The 21,778-nt window shown below is 41.7% G+C and overlaps 1 protein-coding gene across 1 annotated transcript in view; it reads right to left on the bottom strand.

Moving 5' to 3' along the window:
* LOC111823024 (microtubule-associated serine/threonine-protein kinase 4-like) overlaps positions 1-21,778 on the bottom strand; it is a 122,503-nt gene that overhangs the window by 91,523 nt on the left and 9,202 nt on the right. The window contains exon 3 of the mRNA XM_023745029.1: positions 3,115-3,239. Within this exon, the coding sequence (XP_023600797.1) occupies positions 3,115-3,239 (125 nt within the window). The remainder of the gene's footprint in view (positions 1-3,114; positions 3,240-21,778) is intronic.

Consider the following 21,778-nt stretch of genomic DNA (forward strand, 5'->3'; position numbering starts at 1 on the left):
AGGTCATTCTGCTGTTCAGTCTAATTAGCATATTAGCTCTTTATTATATAGGATGTTACCCCCCCCCCGCCCCCCGCAAAAAGAAAAAGAAAGTAAATTCTAATAGGTGTATATTTCCACCTCTCAGCATCATTATCAAATCTGTTAGTTGTAATCAGCAGAGGCACTTTAAACATAATCCAATCCAAAAACATTAACCCTTTGAGTGCCACCCAATATCCTAGGAACTATGCTAAAATTGCCAAGGCATTTTTGCTGATTTTACAGCAGTTTAGGAAAAAAATTGTGAATCGCAAGTAAGTGAAGTTACATATTGAAAAACTTAAGGAAACCTTTACTACATTTGTTTTCATCTTTGACATATATTGTTTGCTGATTGTATTATAAAATACTAGTAGAAAAAAATTTGAACAAAACATATAATGTTAAAATAGAGGGACACCCTTCTCCAATATCTTCCACAAAATTGTCATCTTCACAGCAAGAATTGACATATTTAGCAATATCATCATCACTAATAAAAGCAGACTTATAACTGGACGCCATTTCGAAGCTCTAGGGCTACAAAATCTGAGTAAACTTCACAAAATCATAGTACCTGTAAAAAATTAGGAAGATAAATGCCAGTGGTCAATTTTAGAACTACAAACATTCGGCATTGTAAGTAATCTGCACTTAGGTGCCATCTGTCAATAAAGAGTGAACTACTAGCATCTAATAGTGACACTGCAGGAGGAGCGCGATAGCGCTCCCGGCACTTTTGGCGAAAGACAAGAGGAGCTCGATCGCGCTCCCTGGCACTCTAGGGGTTAACTAATAACACTTCTGCAAAGGGTACATACTGTGACACACTGATATAAATGATATGGCATAGAAACCTAGACCAATTCAAGCAGAATAACGAGGGAATCAGGAGGGTCTCAGCCCGGCAGCCCTCCTCCAGCTGCTGCTGCTCTCAGGTTGGGGGACAGAGACTTGGTCAAACAGCTCACAAATAGTTTTCCTTAAACTACAACTCAGAAATCATGAAACTTCTGAATGAGACATACTGTATATACCAGTATATATCTTACTTTTAACAGTGTTGCTTTAATCAGAATGATTTTCTTGGCAATAAACATACAAGATTAATATTTAAGTGTTAAGAATAATATTGCATTGACCCCAAAAAATACTTTTTTTAAAAAAAAATCACTAATTGTGAGAAATGTCCCTTAAAAAGTAAATACTCACAGTAAAATAAGCTTTTGATAAAATTCCCCCAGAAGAAAAAGTAACTTTGAACTTGGGGATGAGATGGAGGAAAATGTGATCATCACTTTAAGTGCACATTTAAAATAAGTCCCAAATTTTTCATAAAAGGAAGACAATGAACTTTGGCTGAAAGATCATAGTCAATTTTGAAATCATAATATATCCTGAAAGAAACTTTTTATGGATAATTATTCAATACCATTCAGAATCTTTATTATTTGAAAAGTAGATTCAGGAGTTCCAAAGTTGAATTCCAGAGACTGTTTATGCCTCTTTTCATCTTGCAGTTGCAGATGGAGATGATAAAGTCTGAGAAACGAAGTGACTTGCTCAAGTGTACACACTATCTAATGGCAAAATCAGGACCTAACTCACATCTCTCTGCATTATTGAATGATTCCCATTTATCCAAAATAACCTATTATCAATGCATCAAATTAAAAGGCATCATAATGCACTGACTTACATATTATTTGCATCATCATCAGTAAAATATGTTTAAAAATCTATTCCCATACCATACAACCCCTACCACCAATGCAAAAATAACTTGTAAACACTCCTAGGCCAAAGGTTAAAGTAGAAAAGTAATGAGCCCACTAGAACACAAAATTCTAGGAAGGATCATGGTTAAAAATAAAGGTGTACATTGAAAAAAAGAAAAGGAATGTAAGAGTCCAGGCTACCAAAAAATACGCAAATATATGTATCATGTGCCAACTGGTAAATGTGGAGAAAGTGCTAGAGTTGGAATAATGACCATTTTCAATTATCACAGAAAAGAAGGGGCCTGGCAAGAACCACCATGTTCTGGAAATCTAGGGGGAATTGTTGATGAGGAGAAACATGTTTGCATGGCCTGAAAGTATCTCCCCACAGAATGCTTATTGAATACAAGAGCAAAAGTCTAACTACAGTGGAGACATCTGGCAACACCTTGACTGGGGGGAAAAATTAACTTCACAATGAGGGACAGATAGACATATGTGTCTGCAGATGGCAGACCCCATGTGATATTCTAGATTGGGATGCAAAAACATAAATCTCACCATGAGGAAATATCAAACATATAAGCAACATGTAATATGCGAAATATTCCATTAAAACACATGGGTGGGAGTATATAGTCCTCAAAGATCTTGATGTCAAAGTGGTAAATAAAGGCTCTGGAAATAATTCCAGATTAAAGGGAACTAAATAGATATGACAATTAAATTCAATGCATGACTCTGGACTGGATCCTGTTCTGGGGGAGGGAAAATGTTATAGAGGACATTATTGAGCCAATTGATAAAACTGAAATGCAAATGGCAGAGTAGATAAAGGGCTTTTATCAGCCATAAATTTACTGAAGTTGATAACTGTGATAACAAAAGGCTATAGTATATACAAGCTACTCCCAAACAGTTTAAAAAAGTATGTGTGCATGTACACATATATGTATATGCCTGTGTCTATATAGAGGGAGAGAAAGCAAATGATAAAGCAAGTTGGGCAAGAGGTTCATAGTTGAATCTAGTAAAGGATCAGTTGGTGTTCTATTATTTTTCTTACTCTTGCCACTTCTCTGTTACTTTGAAATTGTTTTAAAGCTTAGAAACATCTTCCTTTCTTTTGAGGGAAGAGAGGAGACAGAGAAAAATTGAAAGAAATACTCCAAATTAAGTTGGGGGGTTGGGGGTTGGCGCTTGGAAAAATGAGCACACTGAAAGCAAGGAATTTCACATTGCCAAATCTGTGCTTAATGTTAAATGTAGGTTCAAATCTAGTTAAAGTCAATAAACTTAAAATAATCCCTAGTGAGGTGGCAAGACGGGTAAAACCCAACCCACCACAGACAGAGCCCAGAGACACACTTACCAGACTGGCCGTGAGCGAGGGAGCCGACTGGCCCAAGGCCTGGCTGCGCATGCGCACGAGGTTGGACGTCTCCGCAGATGCTGACCAGGTCTGTCCTGCGGTGGGGTTAGGAAGGAGGTACCTTCCTGTTGGGGTTAAAGAGAAGACAATGTAAGTGACAGGCAAAACAGTAACACCTCCATGGCAACGGTAGATCTCTTCTTGACCATCCTTCTATATAACGTTTGCCATTACATTTACCAAAAGCAACCGGAGGCAAATTGTTTTAATTAAGACAAGTTCTGACCCTGATTTCCCACATAAACCCAAGAGTACCTCTTCATCCCCAGCATCTGTAGCTTTCAGCCAAGGCAGAATGAAGTATCTTGTTACTGCTGCCTATTCCACCAAATGTGCCGAGGATGAATATAATACACAAAGCATTCCTAGCATCTTAGAAATAAACTTATGCAGTTATAACTGTACTTTTAAAATGTCTAATATGGAAAGTGATTGAGGATTCATCTGGAAAAGAGTTCTCAAAGTGGAGATCATGACCAACAAAAGGAAGAGTTGGAATTCTTTCAAAGTGAAATGGGGCTGGTGCTTCCCTCTCTGAGGCACTGGTTGGTCATTCAACCATGTCCACAGGACACATAATTGTATCCATTTGCATAAATCAGGACATCAATGTCAGTTGAGCTTCACTGAGCAACTCACATCAACCTTGAACTCTAATATATATGTATGCCTTTGAAAGTCAAACAGTTGAACCAATTCACACTGTATTAATTTCTTAGTACAGGGACAGGACCAGTTATCAATGCATAAGAAATAAGGCTTTTTGACTTCAGGAAGTTGGGATGAAGTTATGAGTATTCACATAGTAATGAAGCTCAGTAAAAGCAGAGGCCATGTTTGATTTTTATCTGCTTTGTCCCAATACTAGCACAATGACTGGCCGTAGTCAGTGCTCATTAAATATTTCTTGGATGATGAAAGAACAAGTGGGCACTTTTTTCCCATAAAACACATAGGGACAATAAGATGGCAGGCAGTCTGTGGTGTCTCATCCAAGGGCTGTGTCTGTGGGGACTCCAGCTTCATACCACTCAGAATCAGGAGGGACTGCAGCCACATGTGTGGCTGGTGGTCCTGGAGCAGAGGTGACGTTTGTTCCTTGGATTCTCCCCCAACAGATCTGTTCCTTGTAAAAGAGGCTCACTCCCTTACCTGTGGCATACACTTCACAAGCATGTCCCACTGGTTAATAAATATTGCAATATATTAGCTGGTTAGCTATTAGTATCCATTCTAACTACCAGCAATATCAAAGTATAGGAGCTAGGGGCAGCTCCTACAATTGTCCATGTAGAGGTCTAATCTATATATATAAAAGCCTAAGCGACCGTCACAACCGAAACAACCAAACAGACGACCAAACAGGCTGCATGGGGCGACCAGGCCAGCAGGGGGCTTAGTGAGGGACGACCAAACGACTGAGCAGCAGGCTGCGTGGGGTGACCAGGCCAGCAGGGGGGTTAGTGAGATATATGTTGTGTAAGATATGTTACATTTAAAGTCTAGATTTTTTTTCTTGCCTTATTTTGAAACGTGAACTAAAAGCTAGACTAATAGGGGCTTTGGGAAATCTGCCCCCTTTAGACATAAAAGTGGGACATTAATAAAGAACAGGAAAATTATAGACTGCATTTAGGAATGCTAACCATTATTACATACATAAATGGTTTCTTTAACACAGAATTAACTCTCACTGTTTGAAAAGCATCACATGTTAAAAATATACCAACCTCCAGTAATCAGAACCCATACGTTTTTGGTTTTTTTCCTTCTGGTCCTTCCTGTGTCTTTTCCTGTATTCTATGCTTTATATTTTCTTTGTACACGTTTCAGAGAGAGGCCTGATGGGAGGTATAGAAGCTACCTAAAATCAAAGCTTATATGATGGAGGGAGTCTAGCCTCATCACTGTTCTGGCTCAGATGCTTCATTTTAAAACCAAGGTAGATACAAGAACAGAATGTAACATCATCATAAAAAGTGTAAAGGCTAAATATTGTTAAGTCACTAAAAAATTCTGTAATTCAGTCCTTTTCTCTTTTACTAGAAAATAATTATTAGACTATCTCCTTATAATCCCCAAGATGAAGAAATATGTATTCATTTCTGTATTCCTAGTACCTGGCACAGTCCCTGGCACAGTGCCTGGCATATAGTAAGTGCTCAATAAACATTTGTTGACTGAAATGCACTTTAACGGGAAACATAAAACTAACCAGGTTATCTTCTTAAATTTAATTTGTAGTATAGCATAATAGTTAAAATATATTGAGACATTACTATATGCCAATACTGCCACATCTTAGCAACCCTATGGGGTACCAGGTAATATTATCTCCACTTTAAAGCACAGAGAGATTACATAATTAGACCAGGGCACACAGCTGATAAGTGAGCAAAACCTGGATTCTTACTTTGAAGCCCAAATCCTATCACAGGAAAATATTCATCACATATGCTAAGGTGAAAAACAAGGTATAAGAGAGGATGATTTTATATTTAAAAGAAAATAACATGCAGATGGGATTAAATGAGATAATGCACTTAAGGCACTCAGCCTGGGACATGGAAGGCAGCCAATATACTATTACTACTCACATGCTCATAAGAGCTTTACAACTCACCGATACACCCTCACCACCACAGCAACAAAATAAACCATGGCAACAGACTCCTTGGCCAGATCACAAAAGAACTGGAGAAAACTATTGAACAATATTGCAATAAAGAACAGTATTTCTTGCAAAACTGTTGTTCTCTCTGGCAGGGAAAATGGGGACTGGGTCCAGGGAGAAGTATACTATAATATTTCATTGTTTTAAAAATTATCTGCAGGGAATAAGAATTAAGTTTTCACTTGTGGTTTTAATAAATTTAATATTAAGTTTTTCTAATGTAGCTGAAGAATGTGGCAAATATTAAGCTTTGAAAGAGCTGGCTAGCAGGTATATGCAGTTGTATTAAATTATTCTCTACTAATTTCTTTATATGACATTATAAAGGGTGTCCCAAAAAATGTATACATACTTTGAATAGTTATTAACTCCAATGGGTTAAATCTGAAAAGAAAGAAATATCAATTGAGCTATCAAGGAAAAGTGTGTATACATTTTTGGGGATACCCTGTATAATACTGCTTTTAATGATTCCTATTAAAAAAATGCTCCAAAATCTAACATGGCAAACAAGCCAAGAGCATATTCCTCACACCCCTCATAATGGCAGTTCCTGAGGCCACATAAGGGAGGGGCGTGGGTGATGGTCGTGGAGAGCCACAGGGTCTGGGTGGGGTGAGGAAGCAAGAAGCAGGGGAGAAGTTCCAAGGAGAACGAGGACCCTCATTATGGTCCCAACCTGAAAGTCATGGCAGCTATGACTGGGTAAGGCTCCCTCTCTGCCAGTGGGAAAGCAGGACAGAAGCAGGCACAGTTTCTGAATATATCCTCAGTGCAAGAAATTCATCTGCTAGGATCCAAGCTCAATGAGCCCGGCATGTTCAGGTGGGAGGACCAAGCATGTCAAACTCTGGACCAAGCATGTCAAACTCAAAGGCTAACACGGGCCAAATAAACAAGGCATGAGGCCTGCAGGCTGCAAGTTTGACATGCTTGCTGTGGACAGACCTAGAAAAAGCACTAGGGGAGGGGACACCAGGAACCAGGGCCACTTTGTTCTCTCTCTAGACTCAAACCATACTTTGAACACTTCACTGTTGTTAGCTCTCACAGGGCAGTTTACAGCAAGCAGAGACCCTTGCTAACAGGACACACATGCCATCCTCTCCTCTGAAATCCCTCAGGCCAACACTACACATACATTTCATTTGCTGCTACCTCTTGCATGAGTCTAATCTTGGTAAAAAGACTATAGGTGTGCCTTGTCAAAGATAAGCAAAGCTGGACACTACTTAAAGTGGTAAGGACAGATTTTAATCAGTAAGAACTACTGCCACAGGAAAAAAGAGGCCAGTGTGAACTGAATTCACCTTCAATTTATACAGAAGTAACTGGGTGTTTTAACAGGAAAAGCAGGGAAGAGGGCAGGGAGCCAGTGGAGGCTCAGCTGAGTCAGGGAAGGGAAAATTTGCAAAGGGTTAGTCAGTGGAACTGCGATCGAGCCAGCTCTGCTTGCTAGCTGGCGATCATGGAAGTCAGGATTCCACCCTCCCACAAAGACAGGGAGACACAGATCCTACCTGGTGACCAGAACAAGCAGCAAATTTTTGGCAGCCTTGAGTTTTCTCAGGTAGGCACTTTAAGGGAGTTAGGGTCATCCTGAGGATGTAGCCTTGAGCTGTTAGAAACTACGTAAGTGTGTGTTCAAATCTTTAATGGTCAAGGTTAAGGCCTAGTGGAGAAAGAGGGCTTGGAGTCGCATGGCTAGAATTTGGTTGAGGAGAGACTTTATCAGCCTTTAAGTCTTTGTGACTTAACAGATCCTAACCCACAAGGAGACCTTTAGATGGTCAATAGTTGATCAATTTTAGAACAGAGTTTGAACTAAGTTTAATAGGACATAGAGGTCCTTGGCAGTTAACAGGAAAATTAATGTCTCTAAGTCGTGGTGGACTCTAGAGTCAGACTGCTGAGTGCCAATTCTGCCCCAACACAGACTCCATCACATATTCATAGACTTCTCCAAGCCCCAGGCTCCTCAGCTGTAAAATAGGGGTACATTTATGCAGTGGTTGTAAATCAAAACAGAAAGGATTTTTACACAAGGAACATTCAATAAATGTAAACTTTGAAATAAATAAGAAATACAAAGGGCTACCCAACACACAATGAATTATAAGGTGAGCAAGAAATAAAATGGTGTTAAGCCACTGGAAAAAACAATTCAATGAGGAAGCATGTGTACACATCTATAATGACATGTTTATAATGCCATCGCGGGCTAGATTTTAGATGTCATTATTCTTGTATGAGCCTTGTCCTTAGGAATCATATGAATGTTACAAATTGGAGGGTTGGTTAGCCTAACACATGGGATGTTTTATTCCTGCCTAGACCCCCATTAGTGTTATTAGGGAAGAAAGGACAACAGATGGATCTAAGGCAGTCATTAGAAGGCACTAACACTGTGCCATAGTTGGTAGTGATTACATCAAACTTTATATAAATTCCCTTTCTGATGACTACCAAGAGCCTCTAAAAAAGTGTGTTGCTGTTGTATTCATGCATCATTTGCTGCCTACAATTTAAGAAAATTAGCATCTGTCAACCACATTATTCAGCTGCACAGGGTGGAAATTAATGGATAACACCATTCCCAATTAGTTGTATGAGAGGTGAGCTTCCCTGGCAATCTGGCAGCTATGTTTTAATACCGAATGGGGCCTGTTGTTACAGCTGTAACTTTGATCAGCTCTGTGATTTTCGGAAATACAGCTCTAAAATTCCTGTACGTTTATTGAAACACTTAATAAATATGTTCTACTGGCATAACAAGAACTTTAGAGGCAATAATAGAGTCTGTATTAGAGCTGGAGTCAGTTGGCCAGAGTGGCAGAAGAACTGGTCAGGTTTCAACCACAGAGGTGTGGGTTCTTTGAATGGCCTTTTTGTACTGGTGTGTGTTACTGTTTGGTCACGGGGCCTCTACTTAACAGAGTGAGTAAGAAGGTCTGGAGCCTTTTAAGATGATACATAAAAATATGTAGGTTACTGAGCCTAGACCCAGATTGTGCCTAGGCTACTCACAGCTTCTTTTCTAAAATGTGTTTTCCTTTGTTGCCATCCTGAATTCCAAAAAACAAGAAGCAAATCCTCCATAAATGCATGTTTTCAAACAGGAGATATACCCATGCTTTCAAAGCACCCCTAAGCTTAAAGTATCCCTCTGAAGTACAAAAATATCAGGCCAGCGATAATTTTAGCAGAATGGCTATATAAAGAATTAAATATAGCCTCTGGAGATGTATTTTACCACCAAGGAATAATGGTGCCTGACTAGATTTAAAAGCTTCCAGTAAAAAAGTTCCATAGCACCTGAACTGCAACATAGATCTACCAGTATCAGTCAGTCCACAGTCTTACATTCCCGGTTATTTACCTTGGAGCACAAACAGGACATTCAAGGGAAAGTAAGACCTGGTGGCCACATCACAAAGCAGCCTAAGGCTTTGGTGCTCAGCTCCACAAAGAACTCAGAAAAGGTTTGTGTATCCCTCCAAGGTACCAACCAGGAGCAAAGGGAAGCTCAGGGGAAGACTGCGTTGCTCTTGAGGGTTTTAGTGAGGTGGGGGAGCTACACACAGGGAGGGAAGAAGAACGGGGGTAGCATTACAGAGACAAAGGGGCTGGGACAAAAAGAGCAATGGGAAGCTAGCCCTGTGCTGGAACCATGAGCAGGAAGATGGGGCCACATGCTCACAGCTCTCACCCTATGCTGCCCACCTGGGTAGATACTGAAGCTCTCACAGAAAGTTCACCTCTACCACTAAGGTGGGAGGAGGGACAGTCCCACCGTTTCATCCTCTCCACTGCTAACTAACACCTCCCTTGCTTAATTCCACTTCTGAGAATACACACACGAGTTGAAAGCAGTGACTTCAACAATAACCTGTACACCCATATTCATAGCAGCATTATTCATAATGGCCAAAATGTGGAAACAACCCAAATGTCCATTGATGGATGAATGGACAGACAAAATGTGGTGTATACATACAACGGAATGTGCTTCAGCCTTTAGAAGGAAGGAAATTCTGACACACACTACGACATGGATGAACCCCTAAGACATGCTGAATGAAATAAGTCAAACAACAAAAGACAAATGTTGTTAACATTTCACTTACATGAGGTTCCTGGAATAATCAAATTCATTGAGACAAAAAGTATAAGTGTTTACTGGGCTCTGGGGAGAGGAGCGAGTGAGGGGGTCATTGTTTAAATGGTACTGAGTTTCAGTTTGGGATGATGACAAGTTCTGGAGGTAGATAGTGGTGACGGTTGCACAACACTGTGAATGTACTGAATGTACACATAAAAATGGTTAAAATGATCAATTTTGTTATGTATATTTTACCACACACAAAGCCACCCTCTCTGGCTTAGCCCAAAACACTGCACCTTCCAGAGGAAAAAATCAGGGGGTCCTTTTTGTGGTCCAAAAGGAGTTATCCACATTAAACTACATCAGCACCTGCTCTTACAAATCACACTTAATAACTTAAGTCCTTTGGATCATTTACAAGTCAGAGGAACTGTGTGTTTTAAGAACCCTCCATGGAGGAAGGTTAAAGACCATGGTAAGTCACTGGCTGAATGTGGATGGAATCCATGAGTCAGCAGCCACTGCCCTCGAGTGCACTCCATCATCATCAAGATATTCCTCTTCTACGCCCCATTGCTCACTCCTAAACACTGGGTCCCTCATCATCGCGGCTGTCACGCCCACAGGCAATTACAGCCCCCCTTATTCATCCTCAGTGTGCCACTACCACAGAGACATGGCTCCTTTCATCTCCCTCTCACATGGATGACTGGCTTCCAATTTCTTGTCCCCGTTGCAAAAGAATAACTATACCTAGACAGCATCAATAATGCTGCTAAATCATTCTTCTTAGTGGCATAAATAAATATAATTTGAGAAACCAACAGGCCTGTGACCAGTGGGTGCTGACGTTCACTGACTTCTATATTGTGCTGCTATTCTATCCCTAAAAAAAAAGTGGTCTGTGTTTACGCACACAAGAAAAGTCCAAAGCAGAGCTTGGACCCTGAGACCTTGAAGTTATCACTGCCTATTAGCCAGAGATCCCTGATTCACAAGGAAACCGCAAGCTGAAGGGAGAGGGCATGCATGTATTTTGGGACGTTGGTAGTCAGGGCATAGGGTGATGCCAATGGGGCCTCAAGGTCTGAATCAAATTCACCGCCCAACGCAGCAGCCTCTGAACTCGTTCTGTTTTGTTTACCAATCCCCCAGAGATGCCCAAGTGCACTCAGCACCAGCATTCTATGTTTAATATTGAATGGCAAGGTAACAGTACCAACCGCAGGCCTGGTGACAGAGTTAGGAGGCCACTTTAAAAGGAAGCTTACTGCAAGCAGGGCAGGTAGCAGAACATAAGTTAGGGCCGTCCCAGACTGACTGGGTACATGGCCAATATTTCAAGAGTTACTAACACCCAATGCTCTCCTGTGAGAGAGCTGGGGACTGTGGGAAAATGACAAACACAGGTCTCCACCACAGCAATCAAAGCCTTTGGACAAACATGAGGCAGTGAGCTGCATCTTGTGCTGCCACTGCCACTGCCACTGCCACTGTGGCTACAGCTTTAAGTTAAAACCACTCTCGGCGTGGGTGACATGGAAAGATGGTGCGAAGGAGCAGAGGTCTTGTCACCCTCAGTCACAGAGAGCCACCCTGTCACTCTTGCCATTTTATGACAAAAAGACAACGATGCCAACACACTGTTTTAAAGGGACCCAATTTGAATCCATACTTACAGAGAAATGCATTTGGCCTTTCCTTTCTTTTCTTTCCTCTTCACTTGTTCTTAGAAAAGAAATAATTCTTCTCATCCAATGAGATTACCTCCCCCAGTCAAATTCTAATAAGGGCGGAGATGAGGGCCCAGGGAGTTCATATCTGAATGGGAGCTCGGGATTATCACAGCTGCCTTTCAGCAGACCAGCACCCAGCACACTCCCCCATTCTGCAGTGAGACCCAGCCTTGGCAGGCAACTCCCTGATGACCTGGACCACCCAGGTGGCCTCCCCTCCGATGGTGAGTCTCTGGATTTAACATTCTTACCAAAAAGAAACCCCACATGAGACATAATAATTTGGCTGTAAAACTCTAGCTGTAGAGACCAAAGGCTAACGTGACAACTTCAAATTGATTTCTGAGGAAGTAGTAAATAGAGCCAACTCTAATGAGAACATGGTAACAAGAACGGGCATCAAGCAGTGTTGCTCAGAATGTCTAAGTGAGGGCACCCAGACGCTGGGCTGGGTGCTGGAGGTATCTAAGTGAGGCTGGGCACAGGTCAGAGTTAACATCTGCAATCCGGCTGCCTCCATCCGCGTATTGAAATATAATGCAGCAGAATGAATTGCTAGACATGTCCAAACCCCCTGGGAAATGACAGATATTGATGAATGCTGCTGGGAAGATATATGGAAGGAAACGGCAAATAAATAGAACCATTTTTTCTCAGAGTCAGCTGCAGATAAGGGGAGCAGCTGCTAAACTCCTTGTCAGCTTCCCGTCCTCTCTTCCTCTTTCTCCTTCTGCTCCCCCATCTGCCTCCTCTCCACCTTCCTAAAACCTCCCCAAGGACTGGTATCTTGCCCTCTTCAAAGTAAGAATCAAACAGTAAGACTCATCTCCTCCTCCCCTGTGATACTTGTACTTCTCAGCCCATTTAGTCAAATCCTTTCCAAAATGTCATGCCACCCAACATGTTCATGGGTCCCTCTGGATCCTGGAAATACATTCACTTTTTAAACTCATGGAATGACACTGTTAAATTCAAGTCCATTCGACAACCCCAGTCACGAGGTTCAGATGCAAAATTCAAAGGCTAACTACCATCATGGGCTAGCTGTGTGACTTTGGTCAGGCTTCTTAACCTCCTAAGCCTCAGTTTCCCACGGACATTCTGTAAAGTGGACAACACTGGTCAACCTCATAGGGTGATTGTGAGGACTAATTTAGAATATGAATAGGGGCCTATCCTACCATTTGGCAAATAGAAGGCCAGCAATAAACAAGGGCTTTTTATCCCCTCGACTTTCCATTGCTCAACACCTCCCGGCCAGGGCACTCCGTGGTGTCCCTGTCAGACTGGATCAGATCCTCTCCATACAGGGCACTTCGGAAAAACTGGCTCTCATTCCTTTTGGCAAATGGACATGGCAGCACCGAGTGGGAAACCAGACAAGACATGAGTTTGGATCCTGGTTTCACCATGTATTCGCTAGGGAACCCTGGATACATTATTTTCCCCTCTGAGCTTCCAAATCCCTAGTGATAAAGGCAGGGGTAACACAGGTCAAGTGCCCCACATCCCTGTGAACACACCGTTGGTGGGTTCAGGTCCCCATCCAGGATGCTTTGCCCATCTTGGCATCACGGGCATGAAATCCACAGCCATCTGCATCCATGCAGCTGCGTGTGTACAGAGTGACATTTACTTCTGTGCACAGCATGCTCTTCTGCGCTGTCAACTCTGTGCCACCTGGGACCGAAGTCATCTGCCCTTGCACCCCTCCATCACAGCCCGCACACAGAACCACATACTTACGTCTGTGCATATTAACTCCCCATTCTGTCTCTCATTTGTATTTCTCCCAGAGCTCCCATTTTTCCATTGTTTAGCTCCAGTCTGCCTGGAAGAGTATTCAATTTTGGTTCAGTTGTTTGTTTTGTAACAATAACAATTATGAAGAAGACTCAGTGTCCTTACACTCGATACGGAGAACATCACATCACCTCTGCCTTCGATTTTTCTCTCCCAAAACCCATCTCCAAAAGAGTCCAACACATCCACAAAGTACTGTGTATTTTCAAAGTAAGCTGACTAACTGTCGGGATACTAGAGGACAATTTGTATTTAGCATCTCACTTTTTGGAGAAATTACGAATCCTACTCAATAACGTCCTTTTGCACACTAAGATGCTTTCACTGACACGCGGAAATGTCACTGGCAGCCGTGAGATGCTAAACATTTCTGACAACTGCCCTACATCTAAACAGTTGTGACAGAGGCCACGGAGGAGCTGGGATCAGGAGCTTCATAAAAGAAACAAAAAGAACAAAGGTAGCCACAGAGGAGATAAAATACATTTCCCAACCTACACAGACAAGTCCAAATTTCCCAACAAGTCCTCTATTTTTGCAAGGAAACATCTATATAAATCTAATTCACCTAACAGTGTATTTCCACATGTATTTATTTGGAACAGTTTTTGTTCCATGCTGACTTTTAATCCAAACAGATTTCAAATTCTTCCTCCTCAATAACAACGTCTGTGTATGCTCCCTAAAAAAATCTAATATTTTTGCCTAAAGAAATGTTTGTTGATACTGATGGTTGAATAAGCAAAGAATCTAGAACAACTACAAAATGTCTCTTTAAAAATATCGTATAGCTCGCCTCCAGCATCTCCAAATGGTAGCGTATTACAGGCCCCAATTTTGGGAATGAGAGAGCGTAATCAGGGACTGTTTCCCCTGGTCTCCTTCCTCCCTCACTAAAAGCCTAATGTTCACTTGACCTGGTTTAAAAGCTACAGAATGCAGGGACCACTGTTATCCCAACTGCAACCCTGTGCTTTGAATGAAATTCTAACAAATCACTAAGTGCTCTCCAAAACAGAACAGAACATTGTCCTTGGTTTTTATTGTTGTTGTTTTTAATATTTTTTTTTATTTCAGAGAGGAAGGAAGAAGGAGAGAGAGATAGAAACATCCATGATGAGAGAGAATCATGGATCGGCTGCCTCCTGCAAGTCCCCCACTGGCGATCGAGCCCACAACTGGGGCATGTGCCCTTGAGCAGAATCGAACCTGGGACCTTTCAGTTCGCAGGCCAACGCTCTATCCACTGGGCCAAACCGGCTAGGGCTGCCCTTGTTTTTAAGAAGAGAAAAATCAAAGCCAAGATTAGGGTGACGATTGCCTCAGCACTGCTTGGAAAGTAATGACCAGTGTAGGGTTGGAATTCAACGTTTCCATTTCTGGTCTATCATTTACCCACTGGCTTCTTCTGAAAGCTCGGATGACATTAAGCAGCCACAAAGTCCAGGGCCGAGGTCTGTCTTAAAGTAACAGTATCACTAGGCTACTAGGCTACCTAATGTTCCTTTTTAGAGACTGTAGCCATGCTTATGGGGAAGCAGTGTGTTACGGTGCTCAGGTGGGGGAATGGCCATTTGGTGATTCCAATCACCCTCCAAATGGCCATCTCTCGACGGAGAGCCTGGTCATTATTTTTTCTAGCCATCCCATTAAATGCACTTAATCTCCTACTATTTGAATCCACAGAGAGCACTGTAACTGTAGAACACATGGCAGTGGGGCTTATGCACCCAGGTTTTCACATCAAAGTGTATATCATATATCAGATCTGCTCAGGGTCAACTTCACAGATGGTCCTTCTCCAAGGTGCATTTGGCCTTTCCTTTCTTTTCTTTCCTCTTCACTTGTTCTTTGAAAAGAAATATTTCTTCTCATCCAATGAGATTACCACTCCCAGTCAAATTCTAATAAGGGCGGAGATGAGGGCCCAGGGAGTTCATATCTGAACGGGAGCCAGGGAAGCCTGGATGTTGCTGGGATTGTAACAGCTGCCTTTCAGCAGACCAGCACCCAGCACACTCCCCCATTCTGCAGTGAGACCCAGCCTTGGCCAGCAACTCCCTGATGACCTGGACCACCACGGTGGCCCCCCTTCCGATGGGGAGAAATTAAGAAAAGGATACTGTACTAATGTCCATGTGCAGGGACTCTGACCTCCTGCCTGCCACATCATTCCTATCTACACCTTTGAGAGGACATGTGATAATGTCCACGTACAGAACCACCCCAGCATTTACTGATGAGTGGCCAGATTTTACAAGTAAAAATACAGGACACCTGATAAACTTGAATTCAAATAAATTCTAATACACATGCCCCAAATGTTACATTGGACATAAGTATACTAAAAATATTAGCTGTTTATCTGAAATTAACATTTAATTAGATGCCATGTATTTTATAAGCAATACCATTTCCCCCATTTTTTTTATTTTGTTTTCAATTACAGATGATATGCAATATTATATTAGTTTCAGGTGTACAACAGAGTGATTAGACACGGATATAACTCACAAAGTGATCACCTCGACAAGTGCAGTACCCGTCTGCCACCAAGCACAGCCATCACAATGTCATTGACTACATTCTCTATGCTGCACTTCGTATCTCCACGACCCTTTCTAACTGGCAATTTGTACATCTCAACCCCTCCCCCTTTTTTACCTACCCCCCTCCCCCACAAGCCTTCTCCCATCTGGCAACCACCCAAACGTTCCCTGTATCTGTGAGTTTGTTTGTTGTGCTTATTTTGTTCTTTAGATTCCACATGTAAGTGAAATCATATGGTATTCATCTCTCTCTGTCTGACTTATTACACTTACTCAAAAAGAGGAAAACATATATTTAAATGATACTGTTCTCTTTTCAAAAGGTTTACCCTCTAGGTTGCATGGCAACTCCATTTACAGAGCATTCAGTGTTTGCAATGCAGGGGGCATTGCTTTAAGATGTAAAGAATGGGTCTTCAAAGAATTTATAAACGAGTAAAAGGGATGATAGATACATAAGTAATAGGAAGTTAAAAGTGATCCATCTTGTAATAAGAGAACAATATAAGAGGGTAGTGGGGTAGAAATTCTAAAGCATTCCTGAGAAACAATCAGCAAAAGTGAAATGAAGGTGTTTGGAATGGAATGGGAATACGATAAGGGATGTTAGAGATTCTTTCCCTGTATTACACTCCCACTGTGGGGTCTCGCCGCTCTGGGTTTGTACAGCCACAGCTAGTAAAATGGAGCAAAGACGAAACAGCAGAGTTCTTTTGAACAGAGGTTTGTGGTAACCGAAGCAAAGACAGATACACAGTGCGATGCCCAGCTCTCTTTACTTAAAAGAAAGAATTCAAATTTATTAGACCAAGCCAATCCATTTCCTTATCCTGAGCTCAGAGAAATTCATCTCAGGATTTTAATAAAAGGGAAATGACACAATTGTTACTCTAGAGTAATTTATGACAAAAATGCAGGCACATCTGCTTAGAGGACAGGAAATAAAAACCAAGGGCACAGTGCCATGTATGCATGCATACATGTAAACACATACGAATCTCCATGTATGTGAATCTCCAAGTATGTTGCTTAACATAAGTACATGCCTTCCCTGTACAGGGACTTGGATGCTGGAAGCTGTGCTACCTTAAGCAAAACCCATCTTCAAGTCTAATTTGGTGCCAGGTTCATCATTTATAGCGGTCCTGATTCCACCTGTGTTCTTATTCAAAAAGAGGGAAAGAGACATTTAAATGCTAGTGTTCTCTCTTTTCAAAAGTTTTACCCCACCCCCACCCCCACCCCCCAGCGAGCACGTCAGCAATGAGTTAAAGGCCAGGAGGGGACTTACCCTCAGCTCTCCCTTTAGGCCCTGGTGTGAGGCAGGCACCTGAGACAGGACTGTCAAAGGGCAGAAAAATTATCCACTAGGCAGACACAAGGAAATGAATTTAGTCCTGGCAGTACACGGAGATTAAGTGCTTGAATGACAATGGAGTTTGACAAAGACAAATGCCGCTACCACCACCAGCGTCATTACTGTATCAGAAACACTAATTGTTATAAATCTTTAAAATCCTCTGTTGGTGGCATTTGCATTTCTGGCCTCCTCTTTTTTTCTGGGGAGTTGACATAAACTCAGCTTCATTATCAGTCTCCATCCAGGAAGTTTAAAAAAAGCCTCCATTCCTGACCTTTGATCAGCCACTGAAAATAAGTTTTAAACAGAGATGGGTGCTGGTGTTCCCAGCTTCAGAGGACAGCCACAGGACATCAGAGCCAGCCTCCTGGGAGGGAGACCATGCACATGTTCACCCACCCATGGTGAAAGAATGGGCGTGTAAATGGAAGGAAATGAAGGGAAACCAGCCTGCAAAGACTTTCCTTCTCTCTTCTTGGCAGCTGAAAATCTACTACTCCAACGACAAGGGGCCTTGAGAGTATCTGGCCCCACCCACTCATTTTACAGATGAGAACACCGAGAACCAGAAACAAGGGGATGGCTACTCAGCGGTGGACTTGGGGCCGGAACCTGGGCCTCAGCTCCCCATTTCCTGCCCTTCCCATTACATCTTGAAACTGTGGTGTAGGAGACGTCAGGATGCTATTTCCACTCAGCCAAGCCACTGGCTTCCTATCTGTACCCCCCATTCTCTCTCTGATCTACTTCTCCCCCTGCCCCCCGCCCCAGCTGCTACTTCACACACCACCTCCACGTGGGTGTTGACAGGAGGATTGACATAGGTCTAATTTACCAATTCCAGCACAAGCACCTCAGCGCCTCCCCTGCACCGTTGCACTGCACTGCAGTTTGCACGTAAGAAAATGTCAGCAGAAGAGCCAGTTACTATATCCAACTGCATACGCGGGGTCCAGGGTGACGTGAAATGACAGCACCTACCATCTGCTTTGCCTGGCCCAGCCTTATCTCCCTCTCCCCAATCATAACTAAAGGAGTGTGGTGTGTGCAATTTCACAGTCAATACTAATTTTTCATTATTTATATTTCACACTAACTGTAATATAATCATTTGCATTTTTGTGGCTTCCTCACATATGCTAAAGAGTCACAGCAAGCTAAAAGCACTTCATTTCTTGTAAATTACATATATGAGGAACTGAGAAGATAAGCTTAGAATCCGCATGCTTTTCAGAACCTAAAAATACACAGTGCGTGCAAGATAGGAAAACCATGTCCAGCCATGACTAGGCCTCAGTACATCCTATCAGAACAAAACATATTTTCAGGGAAGTACAAAAAACCACCAGTGGAGAGAAAACAAAAAGGAACAAGATTATACCCTTTCAAAAAATTCAACCCCTTGATAAAATGCTAAAAAAAAATTTTTAAAGCACCTGAAATCAATTTTCTATTATAAAGGGAATTTTAAGAACAACTTAAATTTTTCATTTATGGATTCAATAAATTCATTTGTCTCTCAGGAATAACTGAAATCCATTATTTATAGAATCATTCTAGACCATAAGAAATATGAAGGGAGAGGAAAAGAGGGAAAGAGATGGATATTGGAAGAGATTGGGAGAAATTGGGAAAGAAAGAGGAATATCTAGTGCTTTGTGGATCCTAATAATATTCATACATCTTTGGTTTGTTTCTGTAAAGCTTCTTCATCAACCTAATTAGTAAAGACAGCCTCCTTATCCTTTATCAGTGGTTCTCAACCTTCCTAATGCCACAACCCTTTAATACAGTTCCTCATGTTGTGGTGACCCCCAACCATAAAATTATTTTCGTTGCTACTTCATAACTGTAATTTTGCTACTGTTATGAATCGTAATGTAAATATCGGATAGGCAGGATGTATTTTCATTGTTACAAATTGAACATAATTAAAGCATAGTGATTAATCACAAAAAAATATGTAATTATATATGTGTTTTGCGATGGTCTTAGGCGACCCCTGTGAAAGGGTAGTTCGACCCCCAAAGGGGTCGCAACCCACAGGTTGAGAACCGATGTCCTGTATAATAAAAGGCTAATATGCAAACTGTCCCCTCGGGAGTTTGACCGCCCTCTATGACATGCGCTGACCATCAGGGGGCGGTGTGGAACAAAGGAAGGCCCCAGCCGGCCCTGATCGCGGCCAGGCCTAGGGACCCTACCCATGCACAAATTTTGTGCACTGGGCCTCTAGTATAAATATGTTTAGATATAAACCACTTAAAATAATGCCAGCAAAACTGTCAATGACCACTAAACACTTTCATCTTTGGTGTATTTTGAAGAATTTCCATTACTATATTTGATTTGCCACATCCAACATACTGGGCCAAAGGTCAAGAAGGCACACTTATTTTGCAGGTGTTAACGGTTTAGCTGTGTCTCAATATGCAACTGCTTTTCTGTCCTAGCAATTCTAAAATTCTGTAAACAACGATTTAAGACCCAAGTTACCTTTTGCTCTGCAGAAGGTACTTCAGCATTCTTAAGAGAAACTGGGCCTTCTATCAACAACATCTTAACACTCTGGACTAATTTTTAAGTCTTTTAAGCCTGATCTGGTCCAGAACTGTAAAACAGTTTTCTGGAGAGCCAGATTTGCTGATCTAGCTTGGCTCCCAGCACTCTCTGGAGCTCACACACACATCAAAGTAAACAGCCCAGTCTCTCATCTGATTCCCAGTATAAGAGAAATGCATTCAATGATTTTCAAGTCCTCATTTAGATTCTTTCCTTAACTAATTCTCTCATCATGCTAGACATCATCACTTCATTGGTATAAAATGCCTGAAGGAGAGATCTGAACTTCCGTTAGGACTTTGTACCTTGGCTCTGAGCAAGGTGAGCTGGGCAGTTCCTAGACAGCAGGTAACCAGGAACCTGGGAACCACCATGTGACTGCCCTTTTAGAGGGAGCAATGGCTCATTGGTAGGCCATCTGCATGGGAAAGGAGCTAAACAGAAGGCTCCCTGACAGGAAGCCACTGGGAGGCAGCATCTCCCAAAGGAACTGGCCAACAGATGTGAACCCCATTAAGACTAAGTCTCCCAAGATCTTCCTGCCCTGACTGGGAGAAACTGCAAACATAAAAATATGCCAGAAGTCATCTTCAAATTAGAACACCTAGAGAGCAAACAAAATATCCCCACACAAACTGACATAGGAGTGGTGAAGACAGCAAGTGGTTTTAAAGGCTACTTAAAATCCTACACTCAAACCAGGAAGAAGATGCAAATGGATTTGCTTCTTGATCCCTTGGTGACTCGGAAAATTGGGTAGTGACTGCTCAGGCCCCAACCCCACCACACACCCAGGTCCCTGCTTCCACTCTCCTTCCACGTTCCCAGGGGCTCTAGGTCTACCCCTGAGAACTCCCACCAGAGACACCAAACTCTGCTCATGCTTATGTAGCTCAGCTCCACCCTCCCCACCTTTGTCTTGATGACCCCTGACCAGGCCTCTCTGTCATATTCTGTGAAACTACTGTTTCTGGTACACAAATGTCCCTGGTGTCTTAATGCTTTCCTCAAATATGCAGACAGACTTTTCACTTTTATAGTCTCAGACCTTCAATGGCTGTCAGTGCTTCCAAGAAATCCGCCCTGTCCTCCAAGATTATTCAACTTCCTTCTCTACTCAACTCCTACCTAACCCTCCCCACCTCACCCAGGGGTTCATCATGCATTGAGAAAAGTGAAGCCACCACATATATTTTTAAAATTAAATGTATTGGGGAAATACTGGCCATCTATTAAAATACCTGCTTTTTATTAAAAGCAAATTTACTAAAATTGGTGATCTAGAAAGGGGACATTTTAAAAATAGGATATCTTGAATATTTTTCAATTACAGTTGATATTCAATATATATTAGTTTCAGGTGTACAACATAGTGATTAGACATTTATATCACTACGGTGTCGGGTGAATTTCCCGCCAAAATATAAGATGGCGCGGGGAATTATTTAGGTTTCCCGCGCAAAATCAGAGTTAGTTTAAAATGCCTATATCTTTTGAAGTATGGGTTCGATTGAAATGAAATTTTCGGTTTCTTGTGTAAAAAATGAAAATTTATTCAATCACAGACATTTTTTTATCTATTCAGTACATAAATAATTCGATATATATAAACTAAATACGAAAAACCCAAAAAATACTTATTACCTAAAAATATACACATATTTTTAAAGTTTAAAATAAAATTTTCATAATAAATCAAAACAAATAGAAATTAATAGTTTTTTAGCGTATGATATTTTTCAAAACACGCCCCTTTATGTAGAGGTATATTGCAAAATTTGCACATGTAGCGTGTCTCACTGCGCAATTTATGAA

This window comes from Myotis lucifugus, unplaced genomic scaffold (genome assembly GCF_000147115.1).
Source record: "Myotis lucifugus unplaced genomic scaffold, Myoluc2.0 scaffold_0, whole genome shotgun sequence".
Lineage (NCBI taxonomy): Eukaryota > Metazoa > Chordata > Mammalia > Chiroptera > Vespertilionidae > Myotis > Myotis lucifugus.